At 40.5% G+C, this 24,889-nt stretch overlaps 1 protein-coding gene across 7 annotated transcripts in view; it reads left to right on the top strand.

The window, feature by feature from the left end:
• Positions 1-532: 532 nt before the first annotated feature.
• Positions 533-24,889, top strand: part of STK4 (serine/threonine kinase 4) — a 92,317-nt gene continuing 67,960 nt past the window's right edge. The window contains exons 1-6 of one of the 7 annotated variants that reach the window (XM_045053558.1): positions 6,086-6,166; positions 7,239-7,464; positions 8,146-8,957; positions 12,058-12,186; positions 14,910-15,024; positions 20,813-20,977. In XM_045053558.1, coding sequence (XP_044909493.1) covers positions 8,953-8,957; positions 12,058-12,186; positions 14,910-15,024; positions 20,813-20,977 — 414 coding nt within the window. In that variant the 5' untranslated portion in view covers positions 6,086-6,166; positions 7,239-7,464; positions 8,146-8,952. Of the gene's footprint in view, positions 678-6,085; positions 6,167-7,238; positions 7,465-7,500; positions 8,958-12,057; positions 12,187-14,909; positions 15,025-20,812; positions 20,978-24,889 lie in introns of those variants that run through there. The other 6 variants (XM_045053559.1, XM_045053560.1, XM_045053563.1 and 3 more) reach the window with 6 other exon arrangements.

Raw genomic sequence — 24,889 nt, 5'->3', positions numbered from 1 at the left:
AGTCAGTTTGTTTTTACGTTTATTGCCTTTCTCACTTGAATGTTAAGGTCCATTGAGGGCAGAAATTTTATTTTGCTCACTGTGCGGCACCTAGTACTGTGCTTGGCCCAGAGCAGATGCTAGACATATATAGAATGAATGCCCGTTCGTTCCAGCCTTCTCAGAGTTTTCCTGATCCTACTGGCGTTGGTTAGGTTCTCATATCACAGTTATCATCACTTATCACTATGTTAACTACCAGTCTAGTAACTATCTTTTCTACGCCGTAAATTGCAGAAAAAGGTAGGACTCCTCTAGATCTTGACTATTACGTACCTAGAGCCTAGCACAGCGCCACACACACGGAGCTCGGTAAGCACAGGATTAACTCAGAGCAACTCTGCACCGAGGCTGCATGGCCCACGGATGCCGGCCTCGCACAGGGAGCTCCGGGTTCCTTGGCCGCGCCCCGAGCGCCACGTGACTCAAGTCCACACCACGTGGCTCAAGCCCGGTCCTTGCCGCCCCGCCCCGCTCCCGCGGCGCGCGCCGCTTCCGGTGAGGGCGGAAAGCGGAAGTGTGGGAGGGTCTGCGGGGCGGGCTCGGGGAGGTCCCGGGGGAGGATGGAGCAGTGAGCGGGTCTGGGCGGCTGCCGGCAGCGCCATGGAGACGGTGCAGCTGAGGAACCCGCCGCGCCGGTAAGGGGCCGCTGGCTGAGAGGCAGGGGGTGGGGAGAGGGAAAGGCGGGAACTGGCAGAGGGGAGGCACCAGGTGCGCCCCCGTAGGGGTGGACCCGCGGGGCGAGGCTATCCGGCTGATGGGCACCTGCTGAGTTGGGGGGGTGGGGGAAATCTCTCCCGGGAGGGGGTCCGGCAGAGGGGAGCGCGCGCCCAGGGGAATAAACGTGGGGCTGGTTGGGGAGAGCGCTTGCTGTGGAGGGACATCCTGGCGGAAGGGGGGCGCTGCTGAAGGGAGCAGCTACTGAGGGACGTGGGGACAAGTTAGGGAGAGCACCTGCTCAAGGCGGGGGCTCTTGCGGGGAGGCTGTCCTAGGAGGGATTCATCGAGGTAGCGGGGAGGTGAGGGGTGGGGGATGCTGAAGCAGGATGGGAACCTAGAGAGGTCCAAGGTATGGATCAGGAACAAGCAGAGGAAGGCTGGATGCACTTTCTAAGCGAAGGGGTCCCACCTGAGGGGTGCAGTGGGGAGGATCTGTTGAGGGGAAGAGCTTTGCGCCTAAGGCGGAAGGCGTGCCGAGAGAGGTTGAAGGTCCAGCAAGGGAAGGCTTTGTGGAGGGTAGCATTTAGGAAGATTTGCTGGATGGTGTCCCCACTCTAGGATGATGATGGCATCTTTCATTCCTGATGCCCAGTGCCTTCCTAGCTTTCCTCATGTTCTCCTCAGCTTTTCAAATCTGCCATTGGGAAGGAAATAAGTGGAGGTTTTCAAGATGGGCAAATTGAGGCCCAGAAGAGTTGCGACACAGCTCTGTGTATTTCCTTCTTTGCTCCAGGTCTGGGTCGTGACCTGACCAGACTGGGCCCTTTTCAGGCCTCTATTGTTTTGTATCAGCTCCAGATCCTACTACTACCTGGAATTGTTTTAAGTCAAGATCGGGGAGGTAGCAGATCCTAGAAAGTCTGAACTCTTGGGCTGGTTATAGTTGTATCATTGATTTGCTCTGTGGACACCAGGATCTTATGTCAGTCTGCCACATCTGGAGAAAAGTAGAGTGCAGAGATCAAGGGAGTCATGCTTCTCTGGGGTGCAGTGTAGTTAGCTTCTATTTCACAGGGACCTCTGACTTCCTGCAGCAGAATGAGCACTAAAGTAGGAAGTGTTCTGCGTGTGGGAGTGTGGGGCAAAGGAGAGGTGAAGGGAAGGGATTGGCAGCCTGGGCTGCACACTTGGTGTTTGTTTGAAGTACGCAAACACTGCGGAAGGCAAATAGCTGGTTGGGGTGGGCTCATAATCACCCCACTCTAGTGTGCTGAGACGGAAATAATAATGATTCTTACCCAAACGGCACTTACTGGGAGCCAGACACCTTCCCAGTGCTTTCCATGCCTCCTGATGAGCCTCATGAAATTGACCTATAAAAATGGTAATTTCACATGATTCAACTTCTTATGACTCTTTTGATTGTCACAACAACCCTATGAGGTGGTTATCTCCATATTTCTGTTTCACAGGTGATTAAACTGAGGCACAAAGAGTTTAAGTGATTTGTGGGAGGTTCCACAGTTAGTTAGGGGCAGACCTGGGATTTTAAACCAGGCGATCGGGTCCAAAGTCCATGCTCTTAACTGCCTCAGTCTGATGCCTCTGTGGAAGGATCCCGGTTCCACAGGGTCTGTGTATGTTAGCAAGTATTTGCTGAAGCACCATAGTGATCCAGTTATAAATGTACACGGGTTATATTTCTTTCTGAAATATATTCATTGTTCTTCCGAGGTCTTGGTTTAATTGAAAAGAGGATTAGGAATCTGAGTTTTGTTTCTACCTTTGCCTTGTGTTATATTAGCTTGGGCAAAAGAGTCAAGCTTTGTGCATTTTGGCACACTCATTCCCACACCTTTTGGATTTTCAGAAATTTATGAAATGTGCAAGAGGAGAGCACTGCAGGGCTGAATTCTTTTTCTTTTTCTTTTCTTTTTTTTTTTTTTTACCATTTATTTATTTTTGAGAGACAGAGACAGAGTGCCAGCAGGGGAGGGGCAGAGTGAGAGGGAGACACAGAATCGGAATCAGGCTCTGGGCTCCGAGCTGTCAGCACAGAGCCCGACACTGGCCTCAAACCCACAAACTGTGGGATTGTGACCTGAGCCCGGATGCTCAACCAACTGAGCAACCCAGGCGCCCCTGCAGGGCTGAATTCTTGAATGAATTGCTCATCTTAGGTGAACCTCATCAGCAGATGAACTTTATTACTTGCATTTGTTAGGACTGCCATGTCCATTTCACACACTGGGTGATTGAAATGGCAGAAATTTATTTTCTTATAGTTCTGGAGGCTAGAAGTCTGAGATCAGGGTGTCAGTAGGGCTGTTTCCTTGAGGCCTGTCTCCCTGGCTTGCAGATGGCTGTCTCCTTCCTGTGCCTTCACATGGTCTTCCCTCTGTTCCTATCTGTGTCCTTAACCTCCTATAAGGACACCAGTCTTATTGAAGTAGGGCTCACCTATGTGACCTCATCTTACCTTTATTACCTCTTTAAAGGCCCTGTCTCTAAATAAAGTCACATTCTGAGGTCTTGGCATTTAGGACTTCAACATATGAATTTGGGGAGGGAGAACATACTGATTTTTATGATCATTAAAAAAGTCATCAATTTATCTTACACATTTGTTGTAACCATTATCAAATTCTGAATGGAAAGAGGGATAAGTATACATTAATAAAATGAACCTTACAAGAGTTCTAAGATGGGAGAAAGAGGCTTCAGAATTAGCCAGACTTGTGAGTAACTACTTCTGAAACACCCTTGTTTGTGTTTGGAAAGGTACAGGTGTCTTGTCAGAGATTCGGTTGGCATGTGTTCCCAACAAGGGATTGCAGTCTCAATCAATGCAGGAAGGAAATCCTCTCTGCGTTCATTTGCGTGTGACTGAGTGATGAGAGATTAAAGTTGATGGCTTATGTAGGAGTTTATGATTTTTAAAAAAGTGAATTGGTGTCAGATAATAATAGCGTGGTGGAGGATGCAGAGAGCATTTCTGGGATGCTTGGCTGTCCATGTGGCCATCTGACTTAGGAGAGGAGCATCTGCCGGTGTTTGGTCCATGGAGGCTGTGTTGGCCAGGCCTGTTCTTTTATGAGCAAGCAATGAAACTACCTATGACTTGGGGAAGTCCCAGCTGAGAGCTGAATCATCAGTCGGGGCTGTTTTGTGCTTCTTCCATGAAAATTTATGGTATAAATGTCATTAAGAGTCACTTACCAAAAGATTTTCCATAGTAATCTTAATTGTTGATAACCTGCTAACCCTTTTTAGGGTGGAATTCTATTCTTTTGAAAACTCGCAAGGATTCCTGGTAAAAGCTTAGGATTCCCATCATGACATTCATTGATCAATTTAGGAAATATTTATCGACCACTTCTGGGTTGTGAGGCACCAGAGAAATAAAGATGTTTAAGCCCAGATCAAAATCAAACAAACACCCCACTTCGATTGTTTCAGAGAACTGCCTGAGCAGGTATAGAAAGTTCTTCTGTCAGAGGATTATCAGGCGCTTGCAGCTGTTTCTGTCACGGCAGTGGCAGTTTCCTTTGTTATGTTGTGGTCTCAGAGTAGTTGAAATCGTGAGTTTTGTTTTTTGTAGACCACAAAGTCAACACTTCAGAGGAACACATTTGATCTTCCTTTATATAAGCTGTTTAATTATACTTGAGAAATGAGGTATTGTCCATTGTTTATACAGTTATAAATTCAGTGCTTCCCCGCCCCCTGCCTCCCCGCCTCCCTTGGTTTATGTGATGTTCTTTCTAACTTCTGAGTTCATAGACATGTTGCTTCTGAACTTTAAGAGGAGTTTCACTTCAGCCCTTTTTGTTTTGAAGCTAGTTTTTATGATGTCATTGGAATTTAATATTTAGGACCTTTTGATTTTCAAAGGTCACGGTGGTCATTTTGTTAATTTTCAAGTTGTGGCAATTACTGACGTGGAGCATTTCTCCATTTTTCTAGTACATAGTCTTGACATTTACAGAATTATAAAAGATTGTCCTTTAGAGATCAGTGGTTATGGGTGGATACACTTGACGTGTTCAGGGATTTCTTTTTTGTCTTTTCTTTTGGTTTTGCTATTTTTTCCGGGAAGGTGTGTGTGTGTGTGTGTGTGTGTGTGTATGTGTGTGTGTGTGTGTGTGTGTGTGTGCGCGCGCGCGCATGCATGTGTAATTCAAGTCTTTTCATGTAAAAATTGGTATTGTCCAGCAGTTTGAACCTTCTCTCTACACAGAAATCTCTAGTGTTACTACTTCCATATTTCACCATTTCCTGAGCTGTCTTTTCTTTGTTGTCTTTTGTAGTTTCAGGAAGCCATTGTGTAGAAGATGCACACGTATACACACACAGATATTCCTTGGCAAGCTTCTTCCTTAAGCCCATTAATAATTTTCAGAGGTCTCAGAGTTTTAAAAAAAATACTGTTAATTTTTAACCTCCTGTGTTTGTTATTTACTATATCTGGCATAGTCTGAAAAATTATCTGGAAGTTATAAGCACCCATATGTCTTTGATTTTTGGGACTCATCGGAGGTACACTGCTGCTCGTGGAAGAGTCCCTGTGAGACTATTTGAAATTCCTAGCTGCATAGTTATTTTTCACTTTTGATCATGTCTAAGTGTATACCTTCCCCTTTCTGTTTCTGTGATACCTGTAGAATCTCTATGTTTTGACCAAATTGCCAAAATCTTGCTAATGAAGGGTGAGAGACTCTGTCTTCCTTGGCCTCCAGGCTGAGACCATATTTCAATTCATAGTTAACCTTACATTAAACATCTTTTTTGAAGAGATAGTTATGCCATTTTAATTCATGGCATCTCAAGATTTAAATGGATTTAAAGGTTCCCTCTAACGCTTGAACCCACTCTGTAGCACTTTAGCCACATGATTCATTTTCTGTTTAAATTCTCCAGTGATGGGGAACTAGGGACTTCTTAAGGCTGTCTAAACCATTTCAGAACAACTTTTACTGTTAGAAAGTTTCTTATACCTGTTGAACTGAAATCTGACTCTTGGTAGCTGTCTACCCTCTGGTCCTGATTATGCTCATCAGAGGGAGCCAGAACACGTGCAGCACTGCCATAGAGCCGCCCTTCAGCGTCCCTTAAAAGTCTTTTAGCTCGGGGTGTCTGGCTGGTTCAGTCAAAAGAGCATGCGACTCTTGATCTCAGGGTCGTGAGTTCAAGCCCCATGCTGGGTGTAGCGATTACTTAAATAAAAAACTTAAAAAAAAAGTCTCTTAGCTTGCCCTTTCATGTTCACTAGTGAAGACTTTGTAGAGAAATCCCTAAGATGCTAATTTTAATATAAATAACGTATTTTGTGGTCTAGTTGCTGGTAAATAAAATGTATTTTATGTTTTTATTTCTTCATTCACAGGCAGCTGAAAAAGTTGGATGAAGATAGTTTAACTAAACAGCCGGAAGAAGTATTTGATGTCTTAGAGAAACTTGGAGAAGGGTAAGTGTACAGAACAAACAGGTGGACCAGTAGGTCCCAGTCTTTTTCTTCCCCTAACACTGGAAGTAGCTGCACCTTTCTCATGTCAATAGTTCATACACCTGAGGAGGAGGGACAGAAATGTTGTGTATGGCACTGCTCTGGGTCAGGAGGAAGGTCAGCTTACAGCTTGAAATGCCCTTTTCCTCTCTCTCCCAGTCACCATTGTAGACAGATTCATTGATTTCTGGTCTCTTTCACACCAACGGCATCCATTACTTTCTCTCTTATAGAATCTATGGGTTACGTGATTTTATCTATGTAACAGCACTAACTAGCTTATACTTCAAGAATTTTTGTTGATCGTACATTTTTATTTGCTGTTCGTAGTTTCTGATCAACATGCAATAACTTGTTTCAATAAAAAAATGGAATTCAGCATTTTGGTTAGTGTAGCTTTGTGAAATATAGTAAATCAGGGACTGTGACTACCTTTATAACTTCCAATAGATTGAAAATCCCAGGTTGGGAACGAGTGGTCTTCTTAAAACCCAGATATGTGAATGGGTTTATAAAATACTGCTGAAATGGTAATTAGTAGTGGATAGTGGCTGTCATTGACTTTCATGATGCAATAAAGGTTACAGCATAATTTTTTATACCTTTACATATCCTTTTCATTGTACCCTTAATCTATTTATTTCTTTTTCTGTAATGACCAGATATTAAAATGTGAGAGACATTTTTTATTATGTTGTTAGTTTTTGAGTAGGTAATCAATTCATAGGTATCAGAATTCAAAAGCAAAGGAGTGTATACAATGAGGAAAATCCACATTCTACTTCTATCTCTCAGCCACCCAGTAGCAATCAGTATAGTGGTTTTTTTGTGTATCCTCCAGTGACAGTTTCTGCATAAATAAGCAGGTGTGTGTGTGTGTGTGTGTGTGTTCAGTCTCTTGAGAGTGCTTTTAGTTCAATAGAAGACTTGAAACATTAGCTTTTAAAAATGTCTGTTTAAGTACTGTGTGCTTCTTGAAATCAAGTCTTCCATATTTTATTTTGGAGTTTAGTGTTATTTATGTCTAATATAGGTCAGCAATAATGTTAAACCTGATCGTGGATTACATGGCATAGGTTTTCATGGATTGCCTCCTTGTAAAAAACATTAGTCATCTCTTTGTAAGTTGGAGAAATACTCTTTGGAATCAAACAAGACATCAAGCAGAGAAGGGAAGTAAAAGGGGACACCAGCTGTGCTGTGAAAAGACAAGTACAAGATGAATCTGAAGACTGCAAGTTGACTTGGCATCCTTAAAGGTATGGAAAAATGACAGTCCCTCTACATCTCTCACCTGCCCTTTTCAGCTTTAGCTTGGTATCCTTGCTCTTTTCCTCAAGGAAATGAGTCCAAAGCCCTTAATCTAACAGTGCTGACAGGTTATGCTTTGAATAAGGTAAACATGGTAGGCATAACTGAATATGTAAGTGACTTGTTTCTTTCAGTTTTAATCGAAATGTGTTACAGTCGTAAAGGTGTGGACTCTGAAATTAGAGCTGCGTTGCTCTACTGTTTTTTAGTCACAATAAACGAGTGAGCTTGAGCAAATTATTTAATATTTTGAAGCTTCGTAAACTTCAGCTATAAAGTGCAGACATTAGTATCTCCCTCATTTGGGTTAAGTCAAGTATTATATGAGGTAATGGGGGTAAAGTACTGAGTACTGAGTATGGTGCTTGTCACAGAGTAAGTCCTCAATAAGTGGCAACCATGATTATTTTATTTTTATGTCTACCAACTGAAGCCTTTTTCAGACCTTACCATGTCAAATTAAAGTTAATCTTAACTCTTCTAGTATATTTAGGTGTTCTTGAAGGGAGCTCTGTTTGGCTTGATTGGGTTTGGGGAACGCCAGAAGAAAACTACAGACAGAGAATATATCAGGAACGTAGCGTAAGGGAAAACTAAGCTAATTACGATTGTTTTTAATTGTCTTTTAGACCTATGCATGTCTTCATTGAGGAACTTGGAAATTTCCCTATAGAGATATAACCAGCAAGAAAATTGGCATAAAGCTTCAGATCTTTCTCCCCGTGCTATCACCGTATTGTTCTTTTAAGTGACACCACAGATGCTTGGATTTCTGTCATCATAGCCGAATGAACCCGAACAAGTTTCATTTAACTAACAGAATCCTAAAGGAAGACCTTAGCTGCCCTTTTCTGTCTAAACACAAACTGCCATGCCATCCTTAAATTGCTCTGGAAAACAAATAGATTGTGAACACTCACTGACTTGTGTCTTGTGAAATGAGCTCTGGCTGACGGACTGTATTGGATTCTGGAGGCCGTGGTCCTTCTGTGTATGGAAGAAACGCTGTGGATCTGTGGCAGAGTAGAGCCAAAGCTCCAGACCAGAATGAGTGGACCATGCTTGGAAAGTGTTTTGAGTGCCAGCCTAGCACCTTTTGTCCTTCTGTTATACTTAAAAGTTTTACACCTTGACTCGTTGAAGTTTTTATCAGCGGGTAGTAACAAAAACATCTTGCCCATGGTTTCGTAGCTAGTGAGTGGTATTGTTAAGACTTGTATCAAGTTACTTTGGCTTCAGACACTGTATTATTTGTTTTTTTCCAAATTGATCCTTGCCTTGTATGGCTTGTATGAAACCCCTACTTCCCCACCATTTTTGTTCTCTGCCAGTTAAAATTCACTGTAGTTTTGTGGTAGGGAATCTGGTCTTATGGAACCGGCCTAAAAGTGCGAACAATTGCTGAAGCCTTCTAAATTCTCTTCAGATTACTGAAAATGAAGTACGTGGAAATCACGAATCTTAATTGCTATATGAACTCTAGGAGTATTCCTTGCTCTGAAGGGAGCATAGGGAGGCATAGAGAGTGTTCTGGTCAAGATTGCTGAGTGAGCACATGCAGAGATCTCTCTTTCCATTTCAGACAGATAAAACTAATGAATGAAAATTAAAAGTTTAGATAAAAGGACACATGGCCAGCTACGGACCAGGGATGGAAAAGATATGTAATAGTAAGGGGGTGGGGAAAGCTTGCCTTGTCCTTGTCAGGAGATTGCAGGTGGGCTTCCTACATGAAGCTGTGGGATGGATGAGGCTCCCCATCTATGAGCTTAAGTTGAGATAAATTTGCCCAAACACCACCAGAAAGTATCATTTGCCTGTGGCCTGGGGAAAAAGTGGAGGTACCTGTTTGACAATAGGAACTGGGCCCAGACACTTTCAGGTATGGGATCTTAGAGAGGCAACAACTCCCAACTCCTAACGGGGGACGAAGTTTAAGTTGTACAGCCTAGATGATGGGGCTGAAAGAACCATGAAACCACCATGGCATCATGAACTGGTCATGGCAGTTACATTGTGTAGAGGAAAATTATTCAAGATAAAAGGAAACTCCTGCAAGGAAATCTGCCATGAAATAGTGATCAGAACTAACAAATGGGAGAATTCACACCCAAGGAAATAGAAATAGTGGAGCAATCTCAAAAGGGATTTAACATGTTTTCGATTTTCAAAAAGAGAAGACACAGAATAACATCCTTGAAAGAAGAACACCTGGTTATGAACATGAACAGTTAGCTCCATGAAAAATTAAAGTTGGGAATCTTGACAATGGAAACTATAATGATTGAAGTTCAGGAGGTCCAATAATTTGGATAAGCGGTAAACTAGACAAGCTGAATGAATTTGTGAATGGAAAGATAGAAATGAGACTGATCACAAAATGCAGGACAGAGAAACATGGTGTTAGAAATCAAGAGGGCAACGTGGATTGAGGAGGTGCAGTGTGGGTCCAGTAGGAATTCTAGGAGATAGTAGAAAAGATAGGAAATAGATAAGGCTGAGAATTTCCAGACTTGAAGAAAAACATGTGCCTTCAGATCAAAGAAACTTATGAAGTATCAAATAAAGCAACTCCTAGTTATATCATAGTAAAATTGTAGAATGTTAAGGATAAAGAGGAAATCTGGAATACTACAGAAAGAGAGATTACCTATGAAAAATGATAATCCAATGGTAGCCAACTTCTTGGCAGCAATAGAAGCTGGAAAACGGCAGAAAAGGTGCTGAGGGAAAGCTATTGTCTACGAACTCTGTATCCAGCACAACCGATTCCAAAGAGGAGGTGAAATACAGACATTTTCATACATATGGGACCTAGTGTATCAAGAATAACTTTGGATGAAAGTAATAGAATACCCAACTAGCAATGACTAACCAATAAGGGCATTTAATAACTGAGTAATAATAAATCTCGGGTGGAAGATTCCAGAATGGTTGATTGGCTTGATAATGGGTTAGCTATTTGTGTAGTTCTCTATTTCAAGATGGCTACATTACTTTCCAGCATCATGCCTTATGTAATAGTAATCAAAGTAGGAAAGGAAGTGGCGAGTAAAAATGGGTCTTCTTGTGTGCTACCGTCTGATTTATCAGGGAAGAAAGTCTCTCCCAGAATCCCTTCTACAGAATTTCCCTCAAATTTCATTGGCCAGAGCTAGGTCATGTGCTTATTACTACTTCAGTCACCAGCAGAAGAAATAGGAATGCTGAGTGCTTGGACCCTTGGACCACCATGTTTTATCCCCTGGGACCAAGCCTTCACCACCCTAATGAATCAAAAGTTTAACTGTGAGGAAAAAGAAGCAGCAGTCAGGCTTCCACACAGGGTCAATGGTTGCCTTTCTCTGGCCAAAAAAAAAAAAAAATAAATAAAATTGTAACATTTAAGGATTATTATACTAGTTTGACAATATAAGGGATTCTGATGGAATGGAAATTTTTTGTGTGTTCTGCATAGACTTTTTTTTTTTTAAAGTTTTATTTACTTTCACATTGAAATGGTTCCCAAGTGTCTTTTGGCAGCTAGAGCATTCAGCTACTTTGCTATATCAGGTGGCCCTGTGATGTTGATGTTTTTTCACCAAGACAGTGTGAAGAAACAGGTGGGTTTGGGAAATAGGAAGGATGTCTTACTCATTGTGTTTTCAGTGACAGCCGTCGAGGTTTCCAGTAAAAATGTAATCCATGCAAGGTGATGATGGTATGTCATTTGACCACCACAATTGTCTTGTAGTTTGTATTGTCATTTTGCAGGTGAGGAAATTGAGGCACGAGAAGGTTAATGTGTATGTAAATGATGGTTAATATGTAGTGGGGGATAGGGCTCAAATCCTAGGTCTTTCGATTCTAAATCCCATGCTCTTTTCACCCCCAAATTGAATCGACATATACACTTTTTACTTATTTCGATAATAATCTTGTAAGGGGGCATGAGTAAATGGCTTTATATGTGCTCCGTTCATCTGATACTAGCCTTTGAAGGGCCTGAGATTTTTAATTAGTTTCCATAATGTTTTAAGTATTATTGTGAGTGAGAGGAGCAAGGACGGAAAGACCTCATGGGACTGGAGTGAACACAAGAGCACAGAGGCGTCCGTTTCTGTGTTCGAGCCCTGGGAGCTCTGTGTTCACACAAACCTAGATTCACTTCCTGGCCTGACCACTTAGTTTTTTACCTTTGTGAGGACCAAGTCTTATAACCTCTGGGCCTTTACACATTTTTCCTGTAAAATAGGGATAATGACCCCTTCTTTGTTTTTTGTTTTGTGTGTGTGTGTGGATGAACTGGGATGATGCACAGCTTCTGACAGACATCAGGCATGGTAGCTACTATAACAGTGATTATTTTATATGAATACGGTCAGTTATTTAAATGTGAAGTTAACAGGTTGTTTTTCCTCCCTGAAGTACTTTAGCTGTTTCAGTTTTGCAGTTGTAGTCATTGGGGGTATAATTTAGAACCATGAGTTGGTTGCGTTTTACCACTTTGTATCTCTGGTCTTGCTGTGCCTTTACAAACGTTCTCTTTACCCCAATTATAGGTCCTATGGCAGCGTGTACAAAGCTATTCACAAAGAGACTGGTCAGATTGTTGCGATTAAGCAAGTTCCTGTGGAATCAGACCTGCAGGAGATAATCAAAGAAATCTCTATAATGCAACAATGCGACAGGTAAAGCCATGTGGTGTTACTTTGGAGAGGACATGGTTTTGGATTATTTACAGTTTAACACCTACAGATGCATTTCCTTAGATATTTTGCAGAAGAGAGAGTTTAGTGGAATCACTGTGCATGTTCCTTTCAGACAAAAAAAATCTGATGATAAAATGTGTTTTAGTAGATAAACTTTTATGGTTTCTATTCTGGATAGATTTTTTTTTTCTTCTTCTTCTCTTAGTAAGCCCCTTTCAAAACTAGGAAGAGGAGGCAAAGAGGCAGAAAGTGGTGCTCGCTTTTTTTTTTCCCCCTGATAATGATCTCTTTTACTTCCTATTGAGAAAACATGTCTGCAGAAATAGCTAAGGAGAGATAATTCAAATACTTTCAGCTCTAGAAGCCTTGGAATATCAGACCTATAAAAAGAAAATGCTTTTTTTATGTATTACTGTTCCTTCACATTTAAAAAAATTCTTCAAGCTCAGAGTAGTTAAGAATTGTATTTTTGAGGAACTAAGATTTGTCAAATGTTGTAAGCAGGAAGTCAGGCCACCAAGCAACCACAGAAAAGCACGTGGTTTGCTCTGAAATTCTGTGACAACATGGGTTGGTCTCTGTGATGGAGCAGGTTTCCCCACTACTGTTTATTTAAAAAAATTTTTTTAACGTTTATTTGTTTTTGAGGGAGAGAGACAGAGCAGAGCTGGGGAGGGGCAGAGAGAGAAGGAGACACAGAATCTGAAGCAGGCTCCAGACTCTGAGCTGTTAGCACAGAGTTGCTGAGCTGTCAGCACAGGGCTTGAACTCACGGACTGTGCGATCATGACCTGAGCTGAGGTCGGATGCTTAACCGACTGAGTTACCCAGGGGCCTCTCCCCACTACTGTTTAAATTTGAGAGAAAGACACCTGGGTGGTTCATTTTGTTAAGTGTCCAACTTCGGCTCAGGTCATGATCTTATGGTTCATGAGTTCGAGCCCCACATCGGGCTGTTAGCACAGAGCCTGCTACAGATCCTCTGTCCCCCTCTATCTCTGCCCCTCCCCTGCTCGCACGCTCTCTCTCTCTCTCTCACTCTCTCAAAAATAAATAAACATTAAAAAAAAAAAGGTCAGAGATACACAAACTTAGAGGCAATGCCAGCTCTAGGGATGAAAGGAGAATGAGAGTGTCTTGTACTGGAGGCTGCATTTGTTCTCCTGAAGCTCAGCATTGGGGCAGGTGGGGCAGCCTACGAGGAAATTTGCCCAAGAGCCTTTAGATTTCACTGACTTGCGAGTGCAGTTATTTTCTCTTCTCCCTCCTTCCCTTTGTATCACTTGACCGGATTGATTGTAGTCGGGTAGCCATTTTCCTTTTCCTCTGCTCTGAGATACTGTATGGAAACTCTTTCCAATTGGCACGTTGGGACTTTGCCACTGCTGATAGGCCACCCAAGAGCTGTGTTTGAAACAGAGTATGCAAATATCTCTAATTAAAGAAGAGTTATTTTGAAGAGCCTATTCTGTGCTAAGCATGGTACGGAGTACAGAGAAGTACAGGGCAGACTTCTTGTCCCCTGTGAGTTTATAGACAAATATGTCATGCCAGACATGCCTGTGTATGTATGGGAGAATCTAGCCGATGATACAAAATAGTATAGGACATATTACAACAGTAAGTAGCTGGTATTACTTGCCTTGTAAAGGCAGTAAATCCTACAGGAATGTAAGGAAGGGAGAGCAGATGTGATCGGTATCTTAAGAGACTTACTCATCCATGTCCTCGTTAGTAGCGTTTGTGTGTGTGTGTTTCCTGCTGTCCTTGTCGTTGACATGTTTCTCGGGGATAAAGGGGCGTTTGAAATTCTGAGCATTAATGATGCCAAGTAGGTTTTAGCATCTTCAGTTATCATGCAACATTATCTAGCCCTGATAACAATCTAGCCAATTAAAGCTGGTAGCTCTCAGTGGGCAGAGTATTTCATTTTAATGGGATGTTTGACTTTTCTCTGAAATTTCTCACTTGGTATCTGTCTTCAAGCCTGAGGACCAAAATTCCAGGTCTGACTCTGAAGGTTTTTTCTTTATAGTAGATTGTAGTGCGACTTATTTTTTTTTCTTATTACAAAGTACACATGACTTCTGGGAAAAATGCAAATAAAAAGAAAATAAAATCATTTTTCCCTTTGGAGAAGTAATCGTTGTTAAATACTACTTGGTGTACATATCCTTTCATATCTCTTTCTGTAGTTTCACTTTTCTTACTATTATGTAACCTGCACCTGTACTTTTTTTCTTTTTGGTAAGCACTTTTTTTTTTTTTTTTTTTTTTGTAAGCAGGATATCTTCTCATGTTATCAAGTATTCGTCTATAATATTTTCCTTGGATTTGTGGTTATTCCATTATATGGGTCTATCATTATTCCTTTAATAAACTCCCTAATGTTAGACATTTAGATGGTATCTAAATTTTCATTGTGATACTGCTGTGATGGTAACTATTTCTTTTTGAATAGCTGTAGTTCTTTTCCTGGGATGAATTGTACACCTAGAAATGCAGGTTAACAGACCCATACATTTTCTCACTTTTGTTATTTATTATTTGGAAAATTATTATTATTTATTATGTATATTTTTATCAATAAAGAGGGTGTTTATTTTAACCTGAAATATGAATAATTGATCTTTGGAACAGAGAAATTAATTTTCACGTATCGAAGGCTGTAACACTAATTCATATTGTTGCTCTCTCTTTAGCCCTCATGTAGTCAAATATTATGGCAGTTATTTTAAGAACACAGACTTGTGGATCGTTATGGAATACTGTGGGGCTGGTTCTGTGTCTGATATCATTCGATTACGAAATAAAACGGTAAGTTTACCTTCTGGAACAATGCATCTGGGCTAGTTTCTGGCCTTGTATTCGTGGTAACTTTCCTACTGTTGTTTTAAGAGAGATGACTGTCAGATTGCCCCGTTTCCATCATTTGTTCCCTCTCTGCTTTCCGATGCCTCCTAAAAATGGCAGTTTTGACATCAGCCCAGTCCACTGATATGTAGCATGACTTGCTTACTTCATACTGGGAAGGAAAACAGTGCCAACAAATCTTGGTTAAGCAGTGGATTTTATTTTATTTACTTATTTATCTATTCTAAATAAAAAAAAAATTATTTTAAATGTTTATTCATTCTTGAGAGAGAGAGAGAGCACAACAGAGTGTGAGCAGGGGAGGGGCAGAGAGAGAGAGGGAGACACAGAATCCAAAGCAGGCTCTAGGCTCTGAGCTGTCAGCACAGAGCTTGATGCAGGGCTTAAACCCATGAACTGTGAGATCATGACCTGAGCTGAAGTTGGATGCTTAAATGACTGAGCCACCCAGGTGCCCCTTTAAGAAAATGTTTTTTAGTGTTTTTTTATTTTTGAGAGAGAGAGAGAGAGAGAGACAGAGCTCAAGCGAGGGAAGGGCAGAGAGAGAGGGAAACACAGAATCCGAAGCAGCTCCAGGCTCTGAGCTCCAGGCTCCAAGCCCGACGTGGGCTTGAGCTCATGAATGTTGAGATCTTGACTTGAGCTGAAGTTGGCCACCTAATCATCTGAGCCACCCAGGTGCCCTTAGTTTTTTTTTTAACGTCTATTTACTTTTGAGAGAGAGAGAGAGAGAGAGAGAGACATAGCATGAGCTGGGGAGGGGCAGAGAGAGGGAGACACAGAATCTGAAGCAGGCTCCAGGCTCTGAGCTGTCAGCACAGAGCCCAACGTGGGGCTCCAACGCTTGCACCATGAAATCATGACCTGAGCCAAAGTCAGATGCTTAACTGACTGAGCCACGCAGGCACCCCAAGCAATGGATTTTAAACGTTTAAAATAGGATTTGGTTTTCTCCTCTTACCCAGCATGTTCGCAAATTAACTTCTGTATCCTACTAAACAGAATAATCTCTGTGGAAGATATTGGCTCTTACTGTGATTGCTGGAATAAAAGCTAGGAGTCGTGGGTTTAATTCAGGTTCAGTTGCTCATTCAGTAAATATTCTAAGCTCTAGGCATCCAGGAGTAAAGAACACAACGACCCTGCTCTTGTGCTAGTACATTTTTTTGTAGGGCAACAAAAAAGCCACCTGATGGTAACTAGAAAAGAAATCCCAGAGAGTGATAATTTATTTGAAGGAATGGAGTGGTGGAGGGTGCTTGGGGAGCTACTTGAGAGTGGACAGCTGAGAAAGGCCTCTTAGGGAGGTAGCGTTTAAAGTAAAACTTGAGGGTTGCCTGGGGGGCTCAGTTGGTTGAGCATCTGACTCTTGATTTTGGCTCAGGCCATGATCCCTGGGTCATGGGGTCAAACCCTGTGTCTGGCTCTTTGCTGAATGTGGAGCCTGGTTAAGATTCTGTCTCTCTCCCTCTGCCCCTCTCCCCCATTAGCACTCTTTCTCTTTCTTTCTCAGAAAAAGACCATTCTAGGTAGGGGAATAAGCAATGCAAAGATCCTGAGGCTAGAACGGGTTTGGCACATAAAGAAGGCCACTGTGAGTGGAGGGAGAGGGGAGGGAGAACTGTAGGAGATGAGGTGAGACAGGTGAGCGGGCCTGGATTACGTTGGGATTGTCCACAACGATAATGAGTTTGACTTTTATCGGGGTACCATAGGAAACCATTGCCAGGTTCTAAGCAAGTGAGGAGCCATCTGATTTACATTTTAGAAGATAAACCGTGGCTTCTGTGTGGACTGTGAATGGATAAAAGTAAAAGCAGGGGACATCTTAGCCTTTAGTTTTGTTGTTGTTGTTGTTGTTGTTTTGTTTTAATAAGAGAAACAGGAATAATACCTATATTAAATATTTGCAGAATTGTGAAAATTAATTTAAATATATGAAAGTGCTTTGTAAATCGTGAGGTGCTGTATGTAAGGTAGGAATAATTTATTTTTATTTTTATTTTTAATTTTCTTATTTTTAATTTATTTTTAAAGTTTACTTATTTTGAGAGAGAGAGAGTAAGCAGGGGAGCAACAGAGCAAGAGTGAGACAGAGAATCCCAAGCAGGCTCTGCACCGTCAGCATAGAGCCCGATACAGGGCTTGAACTCACAGACCTAAGGATTGTGACATGAGCTAAAATCAAGAGTCTGCTGTTTAACCAACCGAGCCACCCAGGCACCCCAAGATGGGAATATTTTAAGACTCAGTTGTATCCTCAAAAAATTAAAACTAAAATTACCCTATAATTCAGTAATCACACTACTGGGTATTTACCCAAAGAATACAAAAACTAATTCAAAGGGATATATGCACCCCTGTGTTTATTGCGGCATTATTTACAATAGTCCAATCATGGAAGCAGCCCAAGTGTCCATCATAGATGAATGGATAAAGAAGATATGTGTGTGTGTGTGTGTGTGTGTGTGTGTATGTGTGTGTGTACACATACAAATATTATTTAGCTGTAAAAAAATGAAATATTGCCATTTGCCACAACATGGATGGATCTAAAGTGTATAATGCTAAATGAAATAAGCCAGTTAGACAAATACCATATAATTTCACTCATATGTGGAATTTAAGAAACAAAGCAAATGAACAACAACAACAAAAACAAACCAGAAACAGACTCTGTTAAGAGAGAATAAATAGATGGTTACCAGAGGGGAGCCAGGTGGGGGGATGGGTAAAATAGGTGATGGGAATTAAGAGGACACTTAACCCTGATGAGCACAGAGTAATGTATGGAACTGTCTAATCTATTGTACACCTGAAACTAATATAGCATCATGTTTACCCGGGAATTAAAATAATAATAATTAAAAAAATAAAAATAAAACTTAGTTGTAACTTTTGGATTATCTATACAAGTATATCCTTTTCTTAATTTATATTATTCAGAGTTAGTGTGTTTTTCTGATCAAATAGCAAGTTCTTTAGGTAGGAATAATATCCAGCAATATGATAAAGAAGTCCCAAAGCTTGAATAATTTATTGAATTAAAAATTGGATTCCAAGCTTTCTTATATGCAGCATTAAGTTACTTTGTTTCAGGTATTTTAAAAAAATCCAAAACTAATTTGATGGTGAGTTTGATGTTTTAATATTAATTTATTGTGTTTATGTAATTTTTAGCTATTAAGTGCTGATCTTTAATTATAGCATGTTATTTTGTAAAATGTTTTAACTCTGTCTTGTCCAGTATGATAGTCACTACCTACATGTGGTCACTGAGAATTTTAAATGTGGCTAGTCTGAATTGAGAAGTGTTGTAAGTATAAAATACCAGGTTTGGAAGAATTATTACAAAAAGGAAGAATGTAAAAAAAATTTACATTGTTTATATATTGATTACATGTTGAAATGATAATATTTTGGATAAATATGGTTAAGTAAAATATATTATCACAGTTAATTTGGGGGTGCCTGGTTGGCCCAGTTGGAGTGAAGAGTGACTCTTCATCTTGGAGTCATGAGTTCAAGCCCCATGTTAGGTGTTAGAGATTACTAAAAAAACAAACTTAAAAAAATTACTTTTGCTTTTTTTTTTAAAATGTGGCTATTAGAAAATTAAAATTTTTATTTGTGGCTCACATTATATTGCTCCCTTACCTGATTAGCTCAATTCATTAGAATAAGTGATCGGTAAACAGGTCACATGAACTTTGTTCTCTTCAGCTACGGGAGGTACCTAAACTCTAGTTTGCAGACTTTGCCAATAGTGTTTGCTTGGGCTGCAGTGAGAGAGCTCTGTCGCTTGTTAGCTTTGTGACCTTTGAAACAAATGACTTGTTTGTGCTTCAGCGTCTTTATCTATAAAATGGTGATGGTGATGATGATGATAGTACCTATTTCACGTGATTCTTATAAGGATTTAATGAGATTACAAAAACAGTGCCTGCCATAGAGTAAATGCTTAATAATGGTTAGCCTTTTTAAATTTTATTAGCAGTGTCTGGCTCTTTTTTTTTTTTTCAGTGTTTATTTATTTTTGAGAAAGAGAGTGTGTGTGAGCAGGAGAGGAGCAGAGTGGGGACGGGAACAGAAGATCTGAAGCGGGCCCCGTGCTGATAGTAGAGAACCAGATGCGGGGCTTGAACCCACGAACTGTGAGATCATGACCTGAACCGAAGTCGGAAACCTAACTCACTGAGCCACCCAGGTGCCCCAAGCAGCGTCTGGCTCTCAGTTGATGCTTATTAACTATTTGTTGATTGATTGATAGCATAGTAGTTATTAAGCCATGTGCATTCTTCCATGCCTTATATCATTTGATTTTCCTGACATTCTTGAAGAAAGGTAATAGTCCTGTTTTATAGACTGAGAAACTGGGACCAAGGGAGGTTCCAGAACTTGCTTAAGTCACACAGCTAGAATGTAGAGCCATGGTGAAAAACTAGGTCTTCCTAATCCCCAGTCTCGTGTTTGTTGCACCACACAGCCTACTGTCTTCTTGTGTGAGTTGTTAAAATGGAGACTGAGAGTTTGTTGATGGATTGCGTTTGTTTAGCACTGGATCTGCACAACATCAGCATGGGACTGGGCCGATCTTCTGTGTCGACCAGCATTCTTGCTTTCATTTGTTCATCATCATTCAGCAAATACTTTTTCAGGACCTGCTATGTGTCACATGCCTTTCTTGGTGCTAAGGTTATAATAGTAAACAAATCAAAGACATTTTAAAATGGAGTTTACATTCCTAATAGGAAATACATCACAGAGTAGGTATACAAATAACGTGTAATACGACAGTTGGGGATAATGCTGTATTTACCGGTAAGATAGGATAAAGGGGTAGAGAATGACCTAGGAATGGAGGGAGCTGGGGAAGGCCTTTCTGACTTCCTGGATGAAGAGCATGGTAGGTAGAGAGAACATCAGATGAATAGTCCCAGAAGTTGAAGTTTGCTTTGAGTGTTTGAAGAATAGCAAGGAAGGGTACGTGGCTGAAACAGAATGAGCAAGGTAGAAAGTAAGTAGAGGAGGAAGGTAGCTGGGAACCAGATCATGGAAGACTTTGGTGAGGACTGGCTTTAATTTTAAGTGACTTAGGAAGCCATTGGAGGGTTCTGAGCAGATCTGGCTTGCATTTTAAAAGGTTCATTATGGCACGCTGCCATGTGGAAAATAGGCTGTTGAGGGTCAAGGGCGGAAGCAGTGAGACCAGTTAGGACCAGCAATGAGACCATTGAGGAAATTATTAGAATAATTCAGGCAGGACTTGCAGTTGACTTGGACCAGGGTGATGACAAGAGGATATGTTTGGATATATTTTGAAGATAGGAAGGAGCTAGGGACGACCTCAAGGTTTTTGTCCAGAGCAATTGAAACTGTCTTTTACTGAGAGAAGACTAGGAGGAATAGAGCAGGTTGGGTGGGTGGTATGGAGAGGCCTGGGGGGCGGTAGGAATAAATAAAGAATTTGATTTTGACTTATGTTTATGAGGCTTGTTCGGTATTCAGTTGGAGATGCTGTGTAGGCAGATATGTGAATCTGATGTCTGGGGAGAGATGGGACAGGAAATACCACTTTAGAAGTGGTTAGTGGAGAGATGGTACAAGCTGTCCAATGTTGTGACAGGTTGAGTAAGATCTTATATTCTAGGATGGGAGCTTCCATCTAATTTTTCCCCTTGATGTAAACTGATGGCATTTTAACCTTTCATTCTTTTTTTTTGTCCCCCAGTTAACAGAAGATGAAATAGCTACAATATTACAGTCAACACTAAAGGGACTGGAATACCTTCATTTTATGAGAAAAATACACCGAGATATCAAGGCAGGAAATATTTTGCTGAATACAGAAGGACATGCAAAACTTGCAGATTTTGGGGTAGCGGGTCAACTTACAGTAAGTAGAAATGTTACTTGTCTTGGTAACTTTCAGCTCTGTCCTGAGAAGGAGTTCCTGTTATTTAGGTATTAAAAAAAAAAATTTTTTTTTAATGTTTATTTATTTTGAGAGAGAGAGAGTGCGAGTGGGGGAGGAGCAGAGAGAGAGGGAGACAGAGTCCAAAGCAGGCTCCAGGTTCTGCGCTGTCGGCACAGAGCCTGACGCGGGGCTCAAACTCACGAGCTGTGAGATCATGACCTGAGCCAAAGTTGGATACTCATCCGGCTGAGCCACCCAGGCACCCCTAGGTATTTTTTAAATACAATACTTAATTTCATTGTATTCATAAAAAGTTTATAAAAGTTGCCAATAAAATTACAAAAGAGCTAGTAGGTTACTTCAGATCCTTTCCTGGGGTTCAGGTCCTGGATTTTAACTTTGATAAAAATAAAAGCTAAAACAAGAAACGATAAGAGTAGAAGTTTGAATTCTGTTCATCATCATACTTATAAAAGGAAGAAAAATTCAATCCAAACTGCTTTCCTTGAATAAGACATAGCATCATGTCAACCAGGAAGCATTTGGCAGTTATTTTACTGAGCACAGTCTTCGTTTGGTTCCAGGATACAGCCTTTTGATTCTCCTCCTACGTCACCGGTGTATGGCAATGAAAAAACCATGGTTTCAAAACAGGAAATGTAGCATTACCTGATTTTGAAAAATACCTAAGTGTATATGAAGTATATATAGAAAAACAGAAACAGTTCTGGACAGATACGTACTAAAATTGGCAGCAACAACATTATACATCAAACAATTTTCTTGGGCGGCAGAAAAAATATTTTTTGCTTGTTTGTTTAGAGCTGGTATTAGGTCGAGTTTTCTGGTTTTTTTGTCTTGTTTTGTTTTTTGTTTTTAAATCTTCCTGAATTATGTTAGGGAGTTTAATAGGTATTGCAACGGCACAGAAATTGCTTTGATGTTTGAAAAGCAAAATCAGAAACTTATTCCATATTGTGATTTCTGGGTCTTTCAAAAGATTTTGTTGTTAACACATAAAGTCCTTCTAGGGAACAATTTATTCTTCCAACTGTAGTATATAAATGTGTCCATTTTAGGGCCTCCTGGCTGGCTCGGTCTGTGGAGCATGCAACTCTTTTTTTTTTTTTTTTAATGTTTATTTATTTTTGAGAGAGAGAGAGACAGAGTACCAGCAGGGGAGGGGCAGAGAGAGAGGGAGACACAGAATCCAAAGCAGGCTCCAGGCTCTGAGCTGTCAGCACAGAACCATGAGATCACGACCTGAGCTGAAGTCGGGCACCCCTAGAGCATGCAACTCTTAATCTTAGGGTCGTGAGTTCAAGCCCCACATTAGGCATGGAGCCTACTTAAAATAAGTAAGTAAGTAAGTAAATAAATAAATAAATAAGTTAATTAAAAAATGAATGAATTGAAAAATGTCCATTTTCCTTCATATTTGCCAATACTGAATGAGAAATAAATTGTATCTTTTTAATCATTTTGAAACTATTTTTACATTTGACAATTGGCCATTTACAGTTCTTCTTTTGTAAGTTAACTCTTCATCTTAATTGTTGGTTGGGGGCCCCGGTGGCTCAGTTGGTTAAGCATCTGACTTGAGTTTGGTTCAGGTCATGATCTCATAGTTCATGGGATCAAGTCCCATGTTGGGCTGTGCACTGATGGTGTGGAGCCTGATTGGGGTCTTTCTCTCCTTCTCTCTCGGCCTCTCCCCTGCTTATGCTCTCTCTCAAAATAAATAAATAAACATGAAAAAAAATCCATTTGCTAGGGGTACCTGGGTGACCTCGTTGGTTGGGCATCTGACTCTTAATCTCAGCTCAGTTCTTTTTTAAAAATTTATTTAAATAATTTTTTTAAGCTTATTTATTTTGAGAGAGAGAAAGTGAGAGAGAGGGAGAGAGAGAGAATCCCAAGCAGGCTCTGCACTGTCAGCACAGGGCCGGATGCGGGGCTCAATCTTGTAGTCGGACACTTAACTGATGAGCGACCCAGACTCCATGCTGAGAGCCTGCTTGGGATTCTCTCTCTCCCTCTCTCTGTCTCTGTCCCTGTCCGGCTCATGCTGTCTCTCAAAATAAACAAACTTTAGGGGCGCCTGGGTGGCTCAGTTGGTTAAGCGTCCGACTTCAGCTCAGGTCACGATCTCACGGTCCGTGAGTTCGAGCCCCACGTCAGGCTCTGGGCTGATGGCTCGGAGCCTGGAGCCTGCTTCCGGTTCTGTGTCTCCCTCTCTCTCTGCCCCTCCCCCGTTCATGCTCTGTCTCTCTCTGTTTCAAAAATAAATAAACGTTAAAAAAAAAATTAAAAAAAAAAACAAAATAAACTTTAAAACAAAAAACGATAAACCAAAACTAAAAAAAAATATTTGTTAAAATTGTGAATCCTTTGTTATATATGTTGAAACATGTTTTTGTAGTTTGCTAGTTGCCTTTTTACTTTGATTATGGTTTTTCTTTAAGCACTGAAGTTTCCAAATTTTATATAGGGAAATCCACCTCCCTTATATGTTATGCTTTCTGCCTTTGATGCCATCCTTTAAGAGTCCTTTTCTGCTTCAACATTCTAGAACTGTCCATCTATACTTTCTTTTAGTACTTTCTTTAGTACCGAGCCAGACCGATTTTGGTTTTTGTATTTAAATTTTCAACGTGTTTGAACTTCCTTTGGTGAAAAGTATAAGTTAGGAAATTAAGTGTAGAGCGTTAGAAATGACTAGCCAGACTCCCACTGCTTTTTTAGTCCTTTGGTTGGTAGTTTGGAATGGCATTTTAATCATATCTCAAGCTTTATGTATATGTGTGTATGTGTGCCTGTGTGTACACACACATAAATACACATACGTTGCCATAGTCTGTTTCTGGACTTGATACTCTCCCTTGTTATGCTACTGCATTAATGTAACTTTGTAATACAGATCAAGCTGGGTTAGTATCCACTCATTACTCTTAGTTTTTAAAAAATTTCTAGATATCCAAATACTTATTTCTAAATAATGAGTATTTCAAGGATATAATCCTTGAAAACAACTTTGACTACCACCATTTGAAAACTGCAAATTTAGGTTTCAAACCAAAGGAAATGACTAAGCAATAAGTTAGTTCCTGTGCTAGTTTTTTGCATAGGACTCACAAAGTGTGATCGATTTAACAATACTGCTGTCATTTGCTCCTCACTGGCATAGCCTAAATGAGGTCACAGACATTTCAGAAGGAACATGAGTGATGGTGATGGGAAGTCCTGATGCACATTTAGTTCTGTTTAAAATCCTTCTCTTCCTAAATGCAGGATCCCAAAAAGGTTCTCTTTCATTAAGGCCAGGCCATTCTGGGGAAGTATGAAAGTAGTTACTTGCCCATGTGTGCTACATTCATATATTTTTCTTTAAGCCCCAAACTGAGACTTTTTTCTATGTGTACATTATATTTTATAGAATATATGTACATGGAAAGAAAAATGACATATGTACATAAACAACACACGATTTTTCTTTCATTTCTTGATTGTACATGGACTGCATGCTCATGTAAACCATCAGAGTGTTACAGAAGTAGATGGGATGGAAAGTAAGCGTTCTTCGTCCTTCCTTCATGATTCCACCTTCTAGATGTAACTGTTGCTAATAGTTTGGTGTGTGTTGAGATTTTTCATTTGCTATTCATATAGCAACAGTATTTATTATTGTTTGCTGTTTTATTGTTGTGATCATTAGTTTTCTTTTACAAAAACAAGGCTATATTACATAAAATTTTGCAATCTAAATTTCTAGCTTTACAATGTATTTTCCATACCAGGAAATATGTGTCTCCTTTTTAATAAATTGTATGGATATTTATTGTTTTTAATTAGGTGGTCTTTTGAGTTGTTTCCATTTTCTCCCCTCCCCCC

The sequence above is a fragment of the Felis catus genome, chromosome A3, assembly GCF_018350175.1.
Source record: "Felis catus isolate Fca126 chromosome A3, F.catus_Fca126_mat1.0, whole genome shotgun sequence".
NCBI lineage: Eukaryota > Metazoa > Chordata > Mammalia > Carnivora > Felidae > Felis > Felis catus.
Note: the sequence above shows the minus strand (reverse complement) of the source record. Positions and strands in the feature narration are given on the sequence as shown.